Raw genomic sequence first — 18584 nt, 5'->3', positions numbered from 1 at the left:
CTCACTGAAAGGCAGGGTGGAGGTTTGTTGTGTTTGCATTTACGAGGTAATGATATAATTTACCGAAAAATAGAAGGGATATCAGACATAATGACGAAAGGAAGAATAGTATTTTTTTTTTATATTTATACCGAATGCAAGACAGTAGATTAACCAAAAAGGTATTGAAATACTTGGGAGATAAGAAGTCAACAAGTTGAATCCACGAATTAAGGAAGGATTTCGAAAAAAATAATATAGAAACTTAAGATACAACTTGCAAAGAACAATATAGGGGAGAACTGTTGAATATGGAAGAATTCAAAGGTAGGATAGTGAAGAAATCTGGTCTGGAGTGTAAAACAATACCTTCACTAACGGTTAATTAGTTCAAAAATTATCACGTCGTACACTCAAAGTATGATCTTTTTATTGCGCAACTAAAAGGTCTTTAAAGTGGCAGGTATTGCTACATCAATGGATTACAGTTACTGAAGAAATTTAACAATAGTATCATTTATCCTGTATTTGCAGTCCAACGTCGATCTCGCTCTGGCTTTGGCTCGTAATTAAATATGTTGTCTAGGTAGCGTGACTGTCGCTGTTGGTGCGATAGGCACTCGGATGTTAATTATGCCGACTTGAAGAACTTACGAAGACGATGTTTCAGGATTAATTTGATGATTTACGTCTTTCATTGCAATGTGCTTCATACTTGAAAATAATTCTTGACGCTCACTTTTTACAAAAATTCACACTTACTAAACGTTTTATACTTTCGCATGTTCAAAATATTACTTCATCATACTGCTCTTAATAAAACTCCCATTTTTCATTGTCCACAACTCAGACTCACCTTTTCATTTTAACACAAAGTCAAGACTCTTCATACCCAACACAAAAACTTGTCTACTCTCTACGCTTCAGCGCCAAAAGTCACAAGCCAGAATCAAAGATAACAATAAGTACAAAGATATTCACACTAGATATTATATCGATTTCAACATCTCAAAATATCCACGTACATACATATAAAAATGAAACCAGATTTGAATAGAGTGAAAAATATGAGACATTACGTAGAAAAATGTTCATTGATCTACGGTATCGAAAAATAGGGTTTGCGGGTGGTACTGGTTTCGCAAATAAAGAACCATTACAAGTGATAAGATGACAGAAAGCAAAATCATAGTGAACAGATGACAGAGTACTGGAAGGAAATAAAAGAACAATGAATAAGGAATTGAAATTGGTACGTGTTCTTTAGTTGGCCCATTTGAGAAGAAAATAGAAAAAAATCCCTTCCTTTGGATGAAATACTTTTCGTATTATGTGAAAGCTCTTTGTCTTTATTTTTCGCTCGCACGTTGGTCAATTTCAATACTTATTTATGCTACATGGAAAGTAATTAAGTTAGACTTGTGGTCCTTGGTGTCAGCATTTCGGCCAGTGAACGGCTATGGCGTGTTCGCGCCTCGCGAGCACGTAAAATATGAAAGGAAGAAGGACAGGCGGTGCGGTGGTCAGATGTGGACAGCCCTAAGCTGTCTCACTATGTAATTCAGCGCCTATTATCGCGAATTAGCGCGGAACCGTTTTACGTATGAAGTGCCCTTTATTGTGAGTTTGTACGGGCACGTAGTGTACAGCCGGAAGAGACTCTTTGTAATCTGTGGTCTGATAATTCTGCTGCCACTCACTTGAATAGAAGTAGTGCATTACACTGGAAATGATAATTACATAGGCTACACTATTATATCTTCAGGGAGAGAGAGGGTTATATTTACGAACTGATTACGATAAGCGCTTGTCGCTCCTATCTTTTATTCTCTTCAGCGCTACACGATAAGTTGGTGTCGTTTTCCTCGGGGTTTGATGTATTATGCACAGGCAGCGTGCCTGATTAGGTTTTCCTACGAACTGTGTAACAGAGTGACTACTAGACTGAGATCGATAAGTAGCATTTGGAAAACGTTCCCATCTCATCTTCCACCCTTTAGTCAGGAGTTACTAAGATGTTGCTTCGTTCCCATCTCATGTCCAACCCCTCAGTCGGGAGCTACTAAATTGTTGCTTCATACACCAAACAGATTGTTAATTTACAGGGTGATTCAAAAAGAATACCACAACTTTAGGAATTTAAAACTCTGCAACGACAAAAGGCAGAGCTAAGCACTATCTGTCGGCGAATTAAGGGAGCTATAAAGTTTCATTTAGTTGTGCATTTGTTCGCTTGAGGCGCTGTTGACTAGGCGTCAGCGTCAGTTGATGCTAAAATGGCGACCGCTCAACAGAAAGCTTTTTGTGTTATTGAGTACGGCAGAAGTGAATCGACGACAGTTGTTCAGCGTGCATTTCGAACGAAGTATGGTGTTAAACCTCCTGATAGGTAGTGTATTAAACGTTGGTATAAACAGTTTACAGAGGATGGGTGTTTGTGCAAAGGGAAAAGATCTGGACGGCCGAGAACGAGTGATGAAAATGTAGCACGCATCCCGCAAGCATTTGTTCACAGCCCAGGAAAATCGACTCGCAGAGCTAGCAGAGAGCTGCAAATTCCACAATCAACTCTATGGAGAGTCCTACGAAAAAAGTTAGTTATGAAACCTTATCGTCTGAAATTGGTTCAAGCACTGTCTGCAGCTGATAAGATTAAAAGAATCGATTTCTGTGATTTTATCCTTGCTCAAATGGAAACTGATGAATCTTTCGTTTCAAAGATTGTGTTTAGTGATGAAGCAACTTTCCACACTAACGGGAAAGTCAACCGTCACAATGTCCGTATGAACGTGACTCGCCTAAGGTGAACGTTTTCTGTGCCATTTCAGCCAATAAAGTTTTTGGTCCCTTTTTCTTCGAAGGTGCTACCGTAACTGGACTACAGTATCTGGAGATGTTAGAGAATTGGCTGTTCCCTCAGCTCGAACAAGAAGCACAACAATTCATATTTCATCAGGATGGAGCGCCACCACATTGGCACTTATCTGTCCGTAACTACCTGAACGTCAACTACCCGAGGCGATGGATCGGCCGCCAGGCAGCCCGTGACAGAGCACTTCATCACTGGCCTCCAAGAAGCCCTGATTTTTACCCCCTGCGATTTTTTCTTATGGGGGTATGTTAAGGATATGGTGTTTCGGCCACCTCTCCCAGCCACCATTGATGATTTGAAACGAGAAATAACAGCAGCTATCCAAACTGTTACGCCTGATATGCTACAGAGAGTGTGGAACGAGTTGGAGTATCGGGTTGATACTGCTCGAGTGTCTGGAGGGGGCCATATTGAAAATCTCTGAACTTGTTTTTGAGTGAAAAAAACCTTTTTAAATACTCTTTGTAATGATGTATAACAGAAGGTTATATTATGTTTCATTCATTAAATACACTTTTTTAAAGTTGTGGTATTCTTTTTGAATCACCCTGTATATTTCCACTATTTTTTCTGTAATTATCGATTCAGGAATAGAGGAGAATGTGACTTTATTAAGTGTAACTCATGGTTCAAGATCTGTTAATATGTGTGAGCGTCCGTCATGATAATTATTCAGATAGATAAGAAGTTTATTTGAAAAGTCTATTTTCATTAACTTTGTCAGCTAACCTTCCCATTCCACACCTTTCTGGAATAATAACAGATAAAGATTTTATGATTAGTGCTTGTCCACATTTTTAAGTTATTTCTGGCTGAGTAAGATGTCTGTGAAGAGTTACTGCTGTACAATAGAATCAGTTTGGTAAATGTATGGTAAGTCACGCTACAAAACGACAAAGCTTCGCCTGCCGAGCTCTTACATTACTATTTTCAGGGGGTGTGGCATTGCCATTCCCTGCTTGATTAAACGTATCTGTGATTTAGTTGCTTTATCCCAAATATAGATATAGATAGGAACTAGCCGTTGGTGGCACACTGGGCCACATTACAACATTTTTAAAGTAATGACATTGTTTTACTGTACAAGGTATTAGTGGAAAAAGTGCACATATTTTTATTGGTGACTGATAACAGTTTACTCAACAAAATTGCATCAGTATTTATTTCATTTGCAGACTAACAATCATAGCTATTTGGTGCCGCATGTTTTTTATGTTGGTTACTGCCTACAAGAACGTGTGTCAAGAACAAGGCATTAATGCTTATTTTAACCTGGACAGCAGGTCAGGTGTTGAAATGTGGACGTTTGGATTCAAAACGGTTAGTCTGTACTGACAGGCGTAGTCCACTTAACGGTGCACTTACGATCTTGCAGGACACATCAGGTAGTAAATTATGTGATCTGTTTGAGGGAAGACAGATACAGAGGGAAAACAACTAACACACTAAATCAGGTACCAATGATCACAATACCTTGACTTTTACCCCTGTCACCTTGTCTGTTCTTATTTATGTTTAAATGTTCTTGGATATGGTCAGATACGTGGCAATACAATTACTAGACGAGTACACTCGATTGTTATTCTCGTTCCTGACATCGAATCAACACATAGAATGCGACCCTCACTTACTCTGAACTAGAGACATGTGATCTCAGTAAGATACTTTAAGAGGAAATTCAGGACGACAAGTAGTCACTTTGATGATAATTCCCTGCAGTTGCAGTCAGAACATCGGTAGTTATACTACAGCATGACACGGTCAAGCACCCAGAAGTATATTGTTGGAAATGTAACTAGCAAATTTTCTGATGTGGTAGTACTTTCTGGGAGTAAAGTATTTGCGTATTGCACGTCACTGAAACAATACTACTCACGCCGCAGACAAATGGCCCTAGGGATGGTCCGTAGTTCTTTCAAGCTTCTTCGGATGTTGCCAGTGGACACCAGAGGCCGCAACTCGAGAGAACTGCAGCAAGTTTCAGGAAGACCTCCAGATCATGCCGTGGTTTACGTCAGCGTTTGTAAGCCTCTCATTCAACTGCAGGGGAAGGCGTCCTGAGTTCGAGTCTCGGTCCACCACACACTTTTAATCAGCCAGGAAGTTTCGTTGTTTGTGTTGATAGTGATGCTTAATTACTTGTTGATCGACTTGCAGACCTGCCCTTCTGTAACCCGAAAGGCGGGAAATGAAAAGATTGTGGTACATACAGCAACGAGTGTCACCTACTGTAATGATTCTGGATATCCGCCTCCTATGCAGCGAATAACCATTAATATTGCTCATAGACCGTTTTAGTTTTACTGCACACACAATGGCCGTAAGAAACTTCCTTTCGTTGTTTAGAACAAGGTAACACTATTCACATCCTCATTTAAACAATGCACCCAATATTATGATTGAAACTAAGACATTAGTTACCTTACCTCAGTCATCAACTTGCCCTGATCTTCGTCATCGTAAATAAAATGTACGCCTTACTCACGTGTGTCAGCCACTCAGAGAGAGGATTCTCCCTCTGTTTGGAGACGGCTACGGGGCCCAGCTTCCGCTGCACAAGTGCGAGAGAGTTGTTCGCATGCCAGTGATTCCGCGCGGAGCAAGCGGGCATAGTTTCCGGCGGTAACGGCGTGACTGATGAGACAAAGGACCTCTCCGCTTTCATACGCCCTTTTTTTTTATTTTTTTTGCGAGCACTGCTCCCATCGGCCCGCTGGTCCGCTGCCGTCTCCAGCGAGGCGAGACGAAACTTCTCGAGACAGCCCGCACCCGCACCGAAACGCAGGAACGTAACTTTGTCTTCTCTCGTAGCTCGTCTGTTCAGGGGTGAACTGTATCCCATGGAGGCTATCCACAGCTTATTATCACTCCCTAACCCCTGAGATAAATGACCTTTTTTCATACGTAATAAAGACTTCATTCAGTTGTCGTCTGCACTGAGCTGATATAAAAATGCTTATAGGAATTAAGTAGCTTCAGATATCCCGAGCTCCTCTACCATGATCCCGGTTTAGAGCAACACTGGTCGTTCGACGTGCCTGTGGTTACACTTACAATGGTAGCTTTCGTCCTGCAAGAACATTAATAAAACTATTTCCTAATGCGTTGAGATGAAGCGTAATAATTTTAACTGCAGCTACATAAAGTCTGACTGAGTCTATGGCTGAGTGTTAAACGATGGACCACGTATTGTATATTGATTATGAAATAATCCAGTATATCACATTACACTCTCGATACAACCGCAATCCAACTTTTTTTTTTAAACAGTAGTATTTTATTAACCACATACATTCGAAAGAGCAGTCTGAAGAAAAGACAAAGGTATTCATCGCCAGGAGAAGGTCATTCACTTAAATAAATTCGAAAGGGCGTTATTTCAGATAATACCATTAAAAAGAAACACACTCTTTTCACAAAGTATAATGGCATGGGCGCCAGAGAAGGACAATTGAAAAAGACATTTCGAAAGGAATGGAAGGAGATCTAAAGCAATTAATGGAGAAAAAAAAGACTGTCACAACAAAAAGTACCTGTCAATAGCAACAAAATCACAACACTACAAAACAGTCACTCAACCAGAAATAACATACGCAAGTGAAACCATCTTCAAAACAATTAACACTGAACAAATAGCCAAAATATTCAAAACAGAGAGAAGAATCATCAGAACGTGCATCAACAAATCGTACCAGAAAGATGGACACTGGAGAGTAGCTACAAATGAAACAGTCTACAAGGAAATAGAACAGGTAATGAGTACAATTAGGAAGAAGCGCATTTCATTTGTCGGACATCTAATCAGAAATATCGTGGAATGGTAACTACAACATTAAGTGGATTACAGAAATCAAGGAAGATATGGATGAGCTACAGATTATTTTGAAAGACCTAAGAAACAAAACTGACAAAATCAGGTAGCTCACAGACAAACAAATCAGACTGCAAACGAGAATAAACAATCAGACAATAGGAAGGGCGATTTCCGATGAGGAAAGAAGCATGCCATCCGAGAGAGTGAAGTACTGGGCTGACAGGGAAATGAAAAATTCTTTCCATAAATCTGGCTAGAGTGGTCCAATGAAGGCCATAAAATGTTAATAATAATATTAATAATAATATATATCGAAAAATTTCACGTTCAACCTTAACCTGACCCTTCATTTGTTCTCTTATTTATTACTGTCGATGCCGTACATACCACTAAGCGAGCCAGGGTTAGGTGTAACTGTAGGGTTCCATTTTAATTGGTTGTGGAAGTTAGTCCAAACGTCGGAAGAAGGCATGAACACGTCACATCCACTACAATCATACCGTGTAACACACTCTGATATTTTTTCCAGACTGACGAAAGTATTACCTAATAGGAAATATGAGATACAGTTATGTCTTATTACCATGATTTTTAGCAAGGGCAAACTATTACTGTTTAACGTCTCGTCAATAACGCGCTATTCGAAACAATGGAGATGGTTGAATTGGGGAAAGACTGACATTGTCAAAGGAACCACCCCAGCTTTTAGTGTAGACAGTTCTGGAAACATATGGATCACTCTGGATTTCCAGATTTATACCTGATCCGTGGCTCTCTCTATTAACCAGTTAGGTAGAAGACGGTGAACATCAGTGGCAGAAATCGTTTATTTCTTTTTTCTCTTGTGTCAGACCACTTTCTACTGAGCAAATTATGTAGCTGTTACGTAGACATATGTTGCATAATGACGTAACAGAAGTCTCAGCTCTGTCTGCGAAATACTTTCGTTTATTCATTTTTTAAGCAGTCTTATTACAGATGGATTAGGTATTATCTTGTCCCAAAATTGTTTTAGTCAGTCTTTTTCCAACTGAATTTTATTGGCTTATGAATTGATGTACAGGCTCTACGATCTTTTTCAAGCTAGCAGAAATGAGCGTTTGATGTGATACCTGCATTCAACTCTAAAAACATCACGAAACCCTCATCATCGATTCAAAAACCTTGAAGGTCCGTTGTATAGTTATGGACAAGCGGATATGACGCACGAATACACAAGAAGAAAAAGTACGGCACATTCTACTTGCAGAGTTACCTATGAGATATTAACTAGTCAGTCTGATGGATGTGAAATAGTGACGACTGTGAGCAGCGTGGGAATGAGCAGTGATACAAGGAATGTTCAATCTGTGCCACTGAATTAATTCACTCTGCACACCACGTGTTTACAATAAACATTTGCGAGCTGCAGAAAGCACAGTCGCAGCTAACGAGGCCTGTTTTCCCTGCTGTGATATAATGGGCAGTATCTATGAATCCTGCTTCCTGTATTGTCAGACATTTTGTTGAAATTGTCGTTGAACACATGGAATGCATAAAACGTGGCCTGTTGTAGCCGTTGGTGTGTTTCCGCCTTCTGTTTAACTGCTACGTCTCAAAAACTGTTACTGGTGACCTTCGTTGTTTATATACCTACGGGAATAGTTCGGCTATTCACTCCCTCTCATACAATAACAGTGGCTTGCCTTTTAAAACTTGTAGTGTGCTGACTAAATTGATTCCGTGGCACAGGTTGGACGTAATAATGCGGACAATTGAATGAAAATAATCGAATCAGTCGGTTGCTGTAAAAAAACGACTCATTCCGTTGTAGTTTTAATTATATGTTGGAGTATTCGTTCATTACTTCGAGTAAAGCCAGTCTATGGAAACAAGCGAATGAAAGCAATTTAGTCGGTTTTGGATTATATTATTCACTCATTTGTTTCGAGTGAACGCAGGCTGTGGGAGCAATTAAATGAAAACACTTAATTCAAATAAAACCAGTCAACTGATTTCTCCACCAATCTGAGTGTGGTTTTAGGCGTTTTTTTTTCGTACTCACATGGTCAAATGCCAGACTGGTAGACCACAAAAAAGAGAGAAAAATTAATGACAAATATTTGTTACGGAAGTAATGAATAAGTGGGATATCACCATGTACCAGGTGACATTTACATGGACGAATAAATAAAATACGAATATTGATCCTTGGTCACTGAACAAGTTTTTCGCGCTAAACAACGGATTTAACCTTGGTCACTAAGACATTAGACCTATAGAGCTGAAAACTTATTAATGAAATATTACGCTAACGTGTGCATTCAGGCACCGATCTCACCGTAAACACCTGTCGGTTGAAGAACAGAAGGTGGTCACAGAATTAAACATCCAAGTCCTCGAAATAGTGTAGAGAGCGACCTAGTAATGCATCTAGCGCCAATGCACCTGGAAGCACGAGTGACTACTGGGACAAGTTGCTCAAACTCTCATGCTGAGTCAGGTAGATTGGTGAAGTGGGCCACTCGAGCGAAGCATAGCTATACAGCAAAGACTGTGGCACTCTACAAGGCGAAACTTGTCCAGGGTGTGCCACTGTTCTCGCCAGCGACTTATGTCTTGCGACGATGTGAAAGACAGTCTTTTACGAGCGGCTTTCAAGATGGTTTTACAGCACTGTCGATAAGTCAAGTACGGACACGTGAACTCACTTGCGTCTCAGCAGAGTTCCGACAGTTGTTAGAAGCGACTGCTTATTGTTCTAAGTTCGTGAAAATTTGCGAATGCTTTGTGTTAATGCAGCACAGAAAAGACCCTCGTACCAGTCCAAGGAGAGCGAATTCATTTTGTTATATCCGTGGAAATACTGCGGAATGTCAGGTGTAAAGTTGGCGAACAGGACAAGAACTGACTTCCCCCCCGCTCCCTTCCTTACACAAATATGTAGCATCCCGCTTACAGGCTGTTTAAAAGCATCATATCACGTACTGGCAGAAGTAAAGCTGTGAGGACGGCGCGTGAGCCGTGCTTGGGTAGCTCAGTTGGTAGAGCACTTGCCCGCGAAAGGCAAAGGTCCCGAGTTCGAGTCTCCATCCGGAACACAGGTTTAATCTGCCAGGATTTTCACATCATATCACGTGTCTTTCGCCGTTCTCATTGTTCTGAGGGAACCAAAAAACCAGACAACGGACTTATTTTTATCTGCCAAAAGTGGATAATGTCACGTCAGAAAGAAAAAAAAGCTTTATTATGCCAATTTACCATTCGACTGTATGTCACAATAAAGAATTTCGTAACCCACTCCCCGCTGTAGTGTGACAGTGAATTAAAACGAATACAACGACGATCGTGCAGAATACAGCGGAGATACACCGACCCAATATTTCAATACCATTGTAACTCATTTACGAAATAAATCTGACGGAAAGAGATCTCGAAGATCAAATTCACAATTTAAATATGTCTAAGCAACAACCTGAGCTTCTAACGTCTTCAATAAAATATAGATTCGCGGACGGGAAATGCGGCTTCGAGTCCCGGTTGGGCAAAAATGTTCAATGTCGTCATTGCATTACACAGCTGAAGATTGTCCATATTCGCTATTGTGAAAACATTTCATGTATTTCGTAACATCTCTAGTCGCCGCAGTGCCTGTTTCTTCGGACATGGATGCACAGCAATATGGTAAATGTAATACCTTCAGTTATGAGAGCCATGCCTTCTCCAAGGTAGGCGACAGGTTTTTATGGTTCCGTACCTCAGTCAATAAAAACGGAACCCTTATAAAATAATTATGTTGTCCGTTTGTGTGTCCATCAATTAAGACCCGTTTTTCTCAGTAACGGGTGACGGTATCAAGTCGAAATCTGTCTCAAGTACCAGGGTCTACGGTCCTTTGTTTGTGTAAATAATTTAACCTCTAAGTATGTCCAGTTAAAACAGACGGCACTTTTGTTCAGCAGCGAGTAGTTAGCGAGATGTAATTTATATCAAAGAGTACGGTCAACGGTCCCTTGGTGATGTTAAAATTTTTGTCTGTAAGTCCGTGCAATCGAAAAATGCGGCCGTTTATTAACACCCCCTTTTCTCAGGAATGGAAAGAAGTATCAAGTTGAAATTTAAGTCAAACTTTAAGGTATAAGATCATTTGACGATGTAAAAACTTTACCATTCTAAGTCAGCGCAGTCAAAGGTTACAACCATTTGTGTCACATTATTTTACACTCGCATATTAACCCATAAGAACCTGTAGATCAACTATCTACGTATGTAATTAAATTTACGAAAACCTGAGAGCCTAAGTCGTACACGCATTTCTGCTGTTTTTCATTGTTTTGAAGTTGATAGCACTGAAATCCGCCTGGCATCAAAAGTACGCCTATTCTTGTCGATACTTCGCTCGGTTGGCTGTCAAGGGGTTTGTATGTGTCAGGTGAAAATACGCTATATAATCTCATGTTAAGATGAAAATTTTGTTCGTTTTAACAAAAATCCTTCTCACAGGAAGTCATTTGGGGATAGGTACTCATGCTAATATGAATTTGTTATGTTTGTTCGTCATAAATTGGTGTCATTATGAATATTATTCATAAATATCGTAGCAGATAGCCTTATACGCACCATACACGAGAATACCGTAACTTCCATCTGTGCTAATACTCGTGTTCCTCTATCGCTTTTGAGAGAGCATTTTATAGAAAGAAACAGGAAACAAAGCGCCAGGTGTACAAAATGAAAAATAAACAAGTTCATAAAGAAATTATTACACTCTGTTAATTATTCGTTGCGGAATATTTAGTCGATTCTAACTGGGATGCGAAAACATTTTGAAAGCAGTTACGCGAACGGAACGACTTTATTAAATATTTTGCGTTTAATTGACTTCGGGGCACTGCTTCTCGTAGCGTAATATGCCGGTTGTCAGGTATTTTAGCAGCTCTGGGCTACACAGGGTAATTTCGATTGTCAAACGAGCATAATCAAATAATAACGACGCTCGCGGCAGAAGCTAAACGCGCTGCAGTGGGAAAAGCGAGAAACAGAGGTACCATTTGTTTTCCGGTGTCACTTTTTTATTCCATCTGCATCACGCGCATGTACTGGCGTCTATAACATAACAAATTATTTAGAAGAGGTTTGCATATGGATGCCAGTTTTTATGGCCCCTCATAAGGTTCCATTGGAGTTCTCCAAGGCAGTAAAATTTATTCACGGTCTAGTGGCCGCCGATCAGAGTCTACAATCTTACACGTTACTCAGTAAAGAGCCCGTCCTAACCAATGTTGAGCAATGAGGGCTATTGCAGCCGTTACTGCAGGCAAAAACGATACGTTTGAGTCAAGATACTGATGATTCCGAATGATAAGTGGAAGAGATAATAGCTGCACGTCACTACAAAACAAGCACGTTATTATCAAGTCAAAAACGGCAGACAGGTTTGGTATTCTAAATTGAAATGACTTAGGAGTTCAACCTGTGCCGTGTGCTGCTCTCTGCTAAGATTCCAGTAACATCAACCAGAACAGACACGCTTTTCTGCTTCGTTCTTTAACTGAATAACACAGTTGTAAATTCTGCATATCACATTTTCTTCCGTTCAAGTGTAAAGTGACAATGATTGTCTGAATTCCTGGCTACGCCTGTTTTGAGCTAATATATGTGTACGTACTGCTGTGTAGCAGTTAAGGTAAACTAACATAGCCGGAAAAACAAATCCAAGATAAAATCGAGGAGTACTGAATGTGTGCTCGAGGGAGAAGAGCAAATAGGAAGTACTTCATCAGTATTGTGGTGTGGAATACAATGTTTATCGTAGTGCCTCAGTGTAATTCATATAGTGCGAAAAACTCGTATTCCAAACAAGACAAACATCGCATTCCGTCCACGTTAGCACTGTAGTGCAGATGTTTTCAGTTCAGTGCAAGTACGTAGGTAGATGGGAGTAAGAAATTAAGTTCAGTTACTCTGTAACAAGTCGCTAGAAACAACGGGCTCCTTATTCCACTTTCCCCACAAAATATCCCTGAACAACTTCCGAAACTTGGGAGTGCAGTTCGAGTTGACCCTGTAGCTTTTCATTTAGTATTTTCATACTCCTAATTTTGATAAGTAAAACTAGCATCTTCGATTCATTAGAATATGGTAGTGCAGACATGTAGCTTCTTTGCAAATTATTCATCTGTTGATGGAAAAACGCACTTACGTTAATTGTCCCCAGAAGAACTAATACTTTCTTTCTCGGATGGACTAGAAAGAAGATTCGTTCGCGAGTGGAGCTGTAGCTTAGAATTGTATCATGCGATACAGACATTTTCGCGTGTATAACACTTTGTGGGTTTCAGAGAACCAGGAAGATAAATAAATGACTCTCTGAACATTATATGAGCCGACCGGAGCGGCCGAGTGGTTCTAGGCGCTACAGTCTGGAACCGCGTGATCGCTGCTGTCGCAGGTTCGAATCCTGCCTCGGGCATGGACGTTTGTGATGTCCTTAGGTTAGTTACGTTTAAGTAGTTCTAAGTTCTAGGGGACTGATGACCTCAGCAGTTAAGTCCCATAATGCTCAGAGCCATTTGAACCATTTTTGATTTGAACATTATATGTAACATGTCTTTGTAGGTACATCTTTTTATAGTACAATGCGTCAAATTAAAAACACTCTCAGCTGTCTACATCTCCAAATTTTGTTTTATTTTGCTACCAGTTTCGGCGTTAGTTTACGCCATCTTCAGGCCCACCGATGGACATGAAGGATGAAGTGGTGGCGTTGTTAAAAGGAAATCTATGATACTAGTTACTGCTGCTTGCTCCTGTTTCGATTGAAGGAGAGGTGGGCTTCTTCCTACACGTCGGTCAGATAGCGTAGTGCAACACCGAAAATGGTAACAAAGTAAAATAAAATTTAAAGTATGGACGCCTGAAAGAGTTTTTGGTTTGACATTTTATATGTAACAGTTCGATATCAATGAAATGCCAAAAAGTTTTAAAAATTCATATGTTTTCGTCCATTATCTCAATGATCATCGCCGCCACACGATTCCGACCCTATCAGCATCGTGTAACTGTAGCAGAAGCGTTTAGAGATATCGTAGATTCGAGTGACATTTATCGGATTATTTGCACAATATAGCCTGTTCGTGCATGGGTTGCCCGTTGTATAGCACTCCAAACATGTTTCGTAGAAATAATTCTCAATTTTTCTGTTCTTATGAACGATTGTTATTTATTTAAAACAAAATACTTAAAACATAATTTTCTATTTTTCATAAAACTTGTAGTTCATTTAAATAAAACTATTGTTGTTCTTTCATTCTAGTTTTCAGATTATTTATACTCAAGATCAAATCTCAAGCATATCCTTCTACTTTTAATTTAATTTTTGGATGTTCTTGATTCGAGAATTGCTGCCGCTCGATTCTCGCTAGTCGTTCAGTACATTCTGCGCCTACTTCTGTAACTATACATCACACGCTCTTTACAGCGTGTGGCAGAGGGTGCTTCAAATGTCACCCTCACTAGCCCCCTTTCTGTTCTACTTTAAAATGGTGCGCGGAAATAACGATAACAGGTAAGTCTCCCTGTGAGCTCGTATGTCACTAATTTTAATCTTCTTGGTCTTCTGGCGAGGTACATGTAGCACATGTAATACGATGGTTCACTCTGTTATTCACATACGCACTCGGAATTTGGACGGTAAATCTCACCACAATGCACAACGCCTTTCGTGCTGTGGCTACCACTGCAGTTCGGTGAGGGTGTCTATAACATTCTCGCGCTTACTAAAGAACTAGTGATGCAACACATTGCTGTTCGTTGTATTTATTTTATTTCCTCTTCAAAGCCCACCTGGTAAGGGTCCCACACTGACGAATAATTTTAAATTGCGTGTCGAACGGTGGTTTTATAAGATACTTCCTTCATGGGTGGGCTATATTTCGTGACAGATCTTTCAATGAACCTTAGTTTTATAGCTGTCCCTCCCGCAAGCAGTTATCCATTGTTGCCCATTAGTCGTAATCCCAGATATATTATGAATAAGAATCTTTTTAGTGACTGTTCATTAATTGTGTAATCAAATCATAACGGGTCTTTGCCACATTTATGCTCAAAACAATACATGTATTTAACGTTCCGCGTCGGCTGCAAATCCTTCCACGAAACATCGAACAGTTGACAGTCTTCTTGCACTTTGGTAAACCATTCTATCGTTGCAGTATTGCTGTATGCAACAGCATCGCTCGCCAATATCATCATCTACACCTACGTCTGGATAACTACTTTGCAACTCACACTTACGTGCCTAGCAGTGGGTGCATCGAACCCTCTTCAGATTATTTCTCTTCCGTACAACTCTCGAGCAGCGCGTAGGAGAAACGTACGTACTATTACACATTTCCATTCATGTTCTAACATCTCTCATTTCTCTTATTTTATGACTTCCTCCCTGTGTAAGGTGACATCAACAAAATATTTTCGCACTCGAAGAAGGAAGTTGGTGACTGAAATTTTCTGAAAAGTCATCGCTTCAACGAAAACGCTCAGTTTTAATGACTGACACATCGGCTCGCGTATCGTATCGTATCCACGCTCTCTCTCTCTCTTTCTCTCTCTCTGTGTCTGTCTGTCTCCTCTGTCTCTCTCTCGCTCTCTGCCGATAGCAGAAAACAAGATGCCCTTTATGAAAATTTTTTTATGTGCTCCGTCAGTCCTCTGTGTTATCGATCTCACGCCGCATAGCACAGAATCCCAGAAGAGGACAGAGAAGTGAAGTGGGCAGTCTCTTCACTTGACGTGTTTGCCAATAAAAATCCTGGTGACACTGTTCATGTAATGATTTCAGTGTATGTTGTTCGCAGATCCTCGTGAATTTGATGATTCACACTCGTACTTAACAAAAAATGTCCTAAACCAACCTCTGTGTACACACAAAAATTTATTTTACGCATGAATCATCCGCCTCCCCCCCCCCCCCCCCCCATCCCTGTTAGAAAGTAGAAGAAGTGTTCGATAAATTAGGAATTATTCAATCCAAACACAAAGCTGACTTTTTATTCAATTCTCTCGAATGAAAAAACACGCCGCAATTAGTCATCAACATGTTCTAAGTAAATAGTAATGACAAACAATGTGGAACTCGAAAACGAAAAGGGAAAGTTTCGCAGTCCCAAAAATTGTGGATAAGTCCTTTGTCATTAACGTCTGTTCTGCAAATTCAGCAAGTAGAACAACTTCTGCCGAGTTTGCAAAGTGAGAGAAAGTTATGGATAACTCTTCAGTACGAGCATTGTCCACAACAGGTAACATTGGGGTTCAATATCTTCGCAAGGCAAACAGTTTTAACCTATAGGGTATGTTTCATAACAGGGAACTTTGTGCTGCAGAGTGAATGCTTCCTTCTGGAAACAAAGTGATTTGTAGAATGCAATGGAACCCCGATTTGCAGCACGCTTTAGATATGTTACGAATTGAATACAATGAGTTAAACTGAATAATTTTTGAAAACAATTTACATTGATGGAAACTGAAAACTACACTACTGGCCATTAAAACTGCTACACCACGAAGATCGTGCTACAGACGCGAAATTGAACCGACAGGAAGAAGATGCTATGATATGCAAATGATTAGCATTTCAGAGCATTCACACAAGGTTGACGCCGGTAGCGACACCTACAACGTGTTGACATGAGGAAAGTTTCCAACCGATTACTGATACACAAACAGCAGTTAACTGGCGTTGCCTGGTGAAACGTTGTTGTGATGCCTCGTGTAAGGAGGAGAAATGCGTACCATCACTTTTCCGACTTTGATAAAGGTCGGATTGTAGCCTAACGCGATTGCGATTTACCGTATCGCGACACTGCTGCTCGCGTCGGTCGAGATCCAATGACTGTTAGCAGAATATGGAATCGGTGGGTTCAAGAGGGTAATACGGAACGCCGTGCTGGATCCCAACGGCCTCGTATCACTAGCAGTCGAGATGACTGGCATCTTATCCTCATGGCTGAAACGGATCGTGCAGCCACGTCTCGATACCTGAGTCAACAGATTGGGACGTTTGCAAGACAACAACCATCTGCACGAACAGTAGGACGACTTTTGCAGCAGTATGAACTATCAACTCGGAAACTATGGCTGCGGGTACCCTTGACGCTGCATCACAGACAGGAGCGCCTGTGATGGTGTACTCAACGACGTGCCTGGTTGCAGGAATGGCAAAACGTCATTTTTTCGGATGAATCCAGGTTCTGTGTATTCGTCATCGCCATTCTGGCGTATCACCCGGCGTGATGGTATGGGGTGCCATTGGTTACACGTCTCGGTCACCTATTGTTGGCATTGACGGCACTTTGAACAGTGGACGTTACATTTCAGATGTGTTAAGACCCTTAGCTCTACCCTTCATTCTGTCCCTGCGAAACCCCACATTTCAGCAGGATAATGCACGATCGCATGTTGCAGGTCCTATACTGGCCTTTCTGGATACAGAATATGTTCGACTGCTGCCCTGGCCAGGACATTCTCCAGATCCCTCACCAATTGGAAACGACTGGTCAATGGTGGCCGAGCAACTGGCTCGTCACAATACGCCAGTCACTACCGTTGATGAACTGTGGTATCGTACGCGCCATCCAAGCTCTGTTTGACTCAATGCTCAGGCGTATCAAGGCCGTTCTAACGGCCAGAGGTGGTTGTTCTGGGTACTGATTTCTCAGGATCTATGCACCCAAATTGTGTCAAAATGTAATCTCATGTCAGTTCTAGTATAATATATTTGTCCAATGAATACCCGTTTATCATCTCCATTTCTTATTGGTGCAGCAATTCTAATGGCCAGTAGTGTACATTGGGGGTGGTGTGCGGGTGTGGAAAAGCAGTACTGGAGTAATAGCGATGTGGGTGGGTGGTGCGGCACGTACCGTCGAGCACGTGCACGGTGATGGTGTCGGCGCGAGCGTTGCTGGGCCGGCACGAGTAGTTGCCGGCGTCGGCCGCGTTGGCGCGCTGCACCAGCAGCCGCGTCGTCGTGACGGGGCCCTTGTCCGTGGCCACGCTGACGCCGCCACGCGGGGAGTCGTAGCTGATCACCTGTAATGAGGTCAGGAGGCACGGTTCACAATCACACAGTCTCGACTGGTCATCTGAACTTGGGCAGCTGGCACGGGTGAAACTCACGCACTCGTACGCTTCACCTGTAAAGCTGGAGAGCAGACAGTGTGCACCCTCACACAGCGGCAGACTCTGCGAGCAACACAGACAGCACACACGACTCACACTCACACAATCGCTGACAGTCACCTGTAACTCGGATGGCAGACATGGTTCATAATCACACAATCGTAATTGATCACCTGCAATACGGTCAGCATGGCAGAATGCCATGCGAGGGGCCCAGGTCCGACTTCCATTTGGGTCGGAGATTTTGTCCTCTCGGGTACTGTGTGTTGTCTTCGTGGTATCATCCTCGTGCACACGCAATTCGCAGAATAGCATCAGCTAAGAAGACTTGCACAAAGCGACTCTTCTGTCTGACTGGAGGCCCTCGCCACACGACATTTCATTTCGTGGCCAGCAGACATGCTTCATAGTCATACACCGGTAACTGATCATCTGAACGTGGGCAGCAAACATGGAGCACACTCTCGGACTCATAGTTTATCTCAGCAGTTAAGTCCCATAGTGCTCAGAGCCATTTGAACCATTTGCTCATAGTTTATCACCTGCAACATGCACAGGAGGTATGATACAGATACAGATTCATAGCTTATTACGTGGCAACATGGACAGCAGTCACGGTTAACATCATACAGTGGTAAGTGTTCAACTGCACGTCACAGGCAACAGAAACAGTTCATACTCTCACTGTTCTACCTGATCAACTGCAACATGTGAAGATAGCTTGGAACACACTCACACGCCTGCAAGACAGAAAGTAGTCAC

General features: G+C 41.5%; 1 protein-coding gene across 1 annotated transcript in view; it reads right to left on the bottom strand.

Moving 5' to 3' along the window:
- The window catches only part of LOC126092874 (opioid-binding protein/cell adhesion molecule-like), a gene marked incomplete at its 5' end in the record, with an annotated part of 627358 nt that overhangs the window by 142243 nt on the left and 466531 nt on the right, over positions 1–18584 (bottom strand). Inside the window, one exon of the mRNA XM_049908605.1 lies at positions 17564–17732. Within this exon, the coding sequence (XP_049764562.1) occupies positions 17564–17732 (169 nt within the window). The remainder of the gene's footprint in view (positions 1–17563; positions 17733–18584) is intronic.

The sequence above is a fragment of the Schistocerca cancellata genome, chromosome 7 (assembly GCF_023864275.1).
Source record: "Schistocerca cancellata isolate TAMUIC-IGC-003103 chromosome 7, iqSchCanc2.1, whole genome shotgun sequence".
NCBI classification, from domain to species: Eukaryota; Metazoa; Arthropoda; class Insecta; order Orthoptera; family Acrididae; genus Schistocerca; species Schistocerca cancellata.
This window is presented reverse-complemented; position numbering and strand designations above follow the sequence as displayed.